Below are 4573 nucleotides of genomic sequence, written 5' to 3' on the forward strand. Positions count from 1 at the left end.
AATCTGATCGAGAGAGAAGATACAAAAAGCCAACTCACAGAAATCTTACCATAACAAGCAAAACATGCCAAGAAAAGAAGGATTTCAGATCGAGGACGAAGATTTTTGTAGTTGGAGAGTTCGTTTTGGTTAATTGGCAGCCAAAGATTCAGATTTAGAGTTAGTACAGAGAAGCAAATAGCTAAATGCAGATCGAAAATGGCATTTTGGTTGGTTGGAGAGCTCGTTTAGTTAACCGGCGGCCATAATTTCAGATTTAGGGTTAGTAGAGAGGCAAAGAGCTTTGTGATGATTGGAAAGAGATGAGATGAAATTCTTGCAAATGGGCACCCACTTAATGAAACCAATAAGCCCAACTAGAAAGAGAAAAAATGAAATTCTTGTAAATGGGTACACAGTGAATGTAACCAATAAGTCCAAATAAAAAATAGAATAAATCTTTATGTACAACAATTTTGACAGCATTTTAAAATTGCTGAGACAGTCGCTTGATTTTTTTGACTGGGAATAAAGATTCTCATAAAGAAAAGCCTGAATATGTACTGTCAATTAGGTATTTTTTATTTCACTAACCCGACCCATTTCCCATTCAACCCGTGCACTGACCTCTTTACTTTTCCCTTTCATTTATCCCCAAATCAGCCTCGCCATAAGCGAAACAGGAGGAAAATTTTCTTCGATTTTGGCGGCACTGACGTTGAGATTATTTTTACCCCTCTTCGCGTTCGTCGCCCGACTATAGTTCCACCTCCACAGTGCAGTACCAAGCCTAAAAATACCACTAAGTGCGGTGTCGTAGTGGATAGTTTCTAGTACTTTTCTCAATCTGCGTGCTGAAGACTTGTAGTCTCGCAGTGGGTTAATTGAGGAAGGTAAAATGCTTTTCATATATGAATAACAATCTTGCTGCGTTTGGAAATTATTTGGATTCCATTAGCATTTCATTCTAATAAAAAATAGGCTACCAATATGCCATCATATTTATTGTAGAAGCATGCTCGTCTGTATATTATTCCCGTATAGTCAATCTAAAATGCTTTTGACCATACATTGGAGGAATAATTAAAAGTACTATTTTTATTTCAGCAGCAAATCCTTTTAGACATGCGATTTAGAAAAGTAATTTTATCTTCGTCACCACCCAAAGGTCTTTACCCTGATTACAAAGCATCTGCAGTGTGATGGAGGTGGAAAAAATGACTGAGAAAGGTAAAATTCAAACTTTTCTGAAGTTTTAGTTTGAACATGTATAGTTGCTTGCGTACGAATTCGATATTCACTATTGTGTAACATGTTATTTCAATTCTAGTATATTAAAATCATATAATTATGAACATAGTTATGGTACTTTTTTTATTTTGTTATAACACTAATCTATTCCCACTCATTTTGCCGTAAGGAAAGAAATAATGGATGTGGTGGATGACGAAGTATTGGTAGAATCTAATAATGAGAGCTCATTGGACAATGTAATCACGTTGGGAGGTGACAATTTAGGAGGAGATGTTGCGAACATTCCTAAGGTCGGTATGAAGTTCAACGATGAGAATGAGTTGTATGAATTCCAAAAGAAATATGTGTATGACGTTGGTTTTTCGGTGAGGAGAAGAAATTCTAAGAAGGGTGAGGAAGGAATAGTAAGATATGTTACGTTGACTTGTAGTTGTGAGGGACGAAGAAGCTATAACACAAGCGCCTCTTTAAGGCCACAACCAACAATTCAGGTGGGTTACAAAGCAAGGCTAACTGCTTCCGCAGATATTTTTGGAATATGGAAAATTTGCACGATCGACTCAAGCACAATCATAAAACAAGTCCGTCGAAATTTAGGTTGTATCGATGCAATCAAAAATTGACTGCTCATGTGAAACGAAAGCTAGAGTTGAATGACACGGTTGAAATTCCTTTGCATAAGAGTTACAACTCTATAGTTGTTGAAGCCGGCGGCTATGGGAATATGACGTTCATAGAAAAGGATTGTAGAAATCACCTTGAACAAGTGAGGCGATTAAAACTAAGTGAAAAAGATGTCGTGGCAATACAATCCTACTTTTCTCGAATGCAAGCATCTTGTTTTGGGTTTTATTTTTCTATCGATTTAGGCGACGAGTCACTACTTAAGAATCTTTTATGGGCGAACAAAAGGTGTAGGCAAGCGTATAAGGAGTTTGGGGACGTAGTGTTGTTTGACACCACTTACCTCACTAACAAGTATGACATTCCCTTTGCCCCATTTGTTGGAGTAAATCATCACAGACAATCAATGCTGCTTGGATGTGGGTTGCTATCTAATGAGGATACAAATACCTTCGTGTGGTTGTTTAGGACATGGATGCAGTGTATGCATGGTCAAGCTCCTAACGAAATTATTATCGATTAAGACAGGGTTATGCAAAATGCAATTCAGATAGTTTTTTCGAACACGATACATAGATGGTGTTTATGACATATATTGAAGAAGTTGCCTGAAAATTTTGGATATCACGAGGATAAGAAACAAATATTTTCATTCATACATGGCTTAGTTTACGACTCATAGTTTGCTGGAGAATTTGAGGAAGGTTGGACATTGATGGTTGACACATATAACTTATATGATAATGAGTGGTTGTCGGGGTTGTATGAAAATAAGGGTCAATGGGTGCCGTGTTATTTGAAAACAACCTTCTGGTTAGGGATGTCAACTACTCAACACAGTGAGAGAATGAATGCATTCTTCAATGGTTATGTTCATTCCAAGACATTGTTGAAACAATTCATAGAACAATATGAACGAGCATTGCGAAATAAAGTTGAAAAAGAGTTCCAAGCAGATTTTCAAGTCTTACTCGGAGATGGTGCCGTGTGCAAGCAAATATGAAATGGAAAAGCAATTTCAGACAGTTTATACAATATCTAAGTATCGGGAATTTCAAAACGAGATAACTGGAAAGATGTACTGCGACGTCATATCTGCATTGGATGGATGTTCGGGAAAGACATATGAGGTCGAGGAGGATGTAATTTACAAAGAAAAGACAAGGAAGAAAAAAAATTTGGTGTTGTTTCGTGCAGAGGAGGTCGATATTACTTGTAGTTGTCATCTGTTCGAGTTTCGAGGAATTCTATGCAGACATATCAGTTTTGATGCGTAATATCATCACATCAGTGCCGGAAAGGTACATATTGAGGAGATGGAGGAGAGATATTTGTAGAGCCCACACGAGGGTCGCAATGAACTATGATAGCTTGGTTAGCACTCCTGGCCAGTTGAGGTATGACAGAATGTGCAAAGAATTTGCTACATTGGCAGACGTTATTGCAAAAGATGAAGAGCAAACCCGTGTGGTAATAGATTGGATTCGGTTGCAATGTACCGATACCGTGTCTACGAAGCTGTTTTCTAGAGGCATTAGCATTTCGCTACCTAGTTTACATTTGGAATCGCAATCTAGAGTGTCATTTGACTTAGTCAGTGGAAGTATAAAGGATCCAAAATGTTCGAAAAGAAAGGGCGCTCCCCAAAAACTTCACACTAAAAGCCCGTTGGAGTCGGGTCCTAAGAAATCAAAGGTATTATATTCTTGTCTTCTCATGTCATCTACGTATCGAAATGAACATAACATTTGAAATATTATAAGTTTGTATGTCATGCAGGCAACGTCACCTTCAACCAAAGGGCAGAGATCGAGATCGAGAAAGAGCAATCTCCAACATGATACTGCACTGAATGCAGAACATTCCATATCAACACCACTTTCATGTTCACAAGTCATATTGGTAAGTAAATATTTATGTTTTTTGACATTCTGTAGGACTAGTTTGTAATTACGTTTTGATTTCATGTTGGGTGACAGGGAAACTAATGCAGTTGCACAACCCTTCGCAGCTTCAAATTTCATTGCTCCGTCAACATCAAATGTTGTTCTCAATTATGGAGGTAATCATACGATTTTACTGGTACCTAGTTTACTCGGTTTGGTTTTTTCATTTTTTTTTCCAATTCCATTGATATGTAACTTTTCACAGTGGGTAGTGCAATGGCTCCAGCGACCTGTGTATTTCATCGGGGTTTAATGGCGTAAGTTGTACCGGTTAAACTTTGTATGCATTTGTTTTGATTTTAGTGACAAATTTGAAATGATTCTTATTACAGCCACTCCAAGGACTGATGTCGCCCACTCAAAGTGCCATACCTGGTTGGATGTCAAGTGCAACCCGACCGATCCCTCAACCTGATGTTGCAAGTCATATTGCCCACGTTCATGCTCCAAGATCTGGACCGACTCTTCAAATAGATGGTTCGTCAATAAGATCAATATTCAGGCATGGGAATACACAATAGAAAAGAAACAAAAGATTTCCATGCTGATCTAAACCTAGTAAACCACTCAGACCGTGTCTATGTTTCTGAACTACATGATTTGCAACAGCTCATTTCCATGTAGATTCAATTGTCATTTCCATGGATATTCAATTATCTTTCAGTAAAGTGAAGTTGCTAGGATGTTTTCGTTTCCTAAGATTTTTTGGTTGCTCATATATAGGTTTGTCAAACTTAAGGATGATTTCAACACATTCAATGTCATTTGAG

The 4573-nt window shown here is 37.7% G+C and overlaps 1 protein-coding gene across 5 annotated transcripts; it reads left to right on the forward strand.

Annotated features, from left to right (window-relative positions):
* The first annotated feature begins 635 nt into the window (after positions 1 to 635).
* Positions 636 to 4502, forward strand: LOC111391539. 5 transcript variants are annotated; one of them, XR_002702129.1, is made up of 7 exons: positions 636 to 872; positions 1090 to 1209; positions 1400 to 3552; positions 3637 to 3759; positions 3837 to 3919; positions 4009 to 4060; positions 4136 to 4502. XR_002702129.1 is itself a non-coding variant. In XM_023016776.1 (6 exons), the coding sequence occupies exons 2-4, from the start codon at positions 3127 to 3129 to the stop codon at positions 3843 to 3845; spliced, it is 558 nt and encodes a 185-aa protein (XP_022872544.1). In that variant the 5' UTR covers positions 644 to 872; positions 1087 to 3126; the 3' UTR covers positions 3846 to 3919; positions 4009 to 4060; positions 4136 to 4502. The 5 variants fall into 5 exon arrangements, 1 of the variants encoding a protein (XP_022872544.1); XR_002702127.1 differs by having other exon boundaries at positions 637 to 872; positions 1087 to 1209; XR_002702128.1 differs by having other exon boundaries at positions 637 to 872; positions 1087 to 1209; positions 1405 to 3552.
* Positions 4503 to 4573: the final 71 nt, after the last annotated feature.

The sequence above is a fragment of the Olea europaea genome, unplaced genomic scaffold, assembly GCF_002742605.1.
Source record: "Olea europaea var. sylvestris unplaced genomic scaffold, O_europaea_v1 scaffold800, whole genome shotgun sequence".
Lineage (NCBI taxonomy): Eukaryota > Viridiplantae > Streptophyta > Magnoliopsida > Lamiales > Oleaceae > Olea > Olea europaea.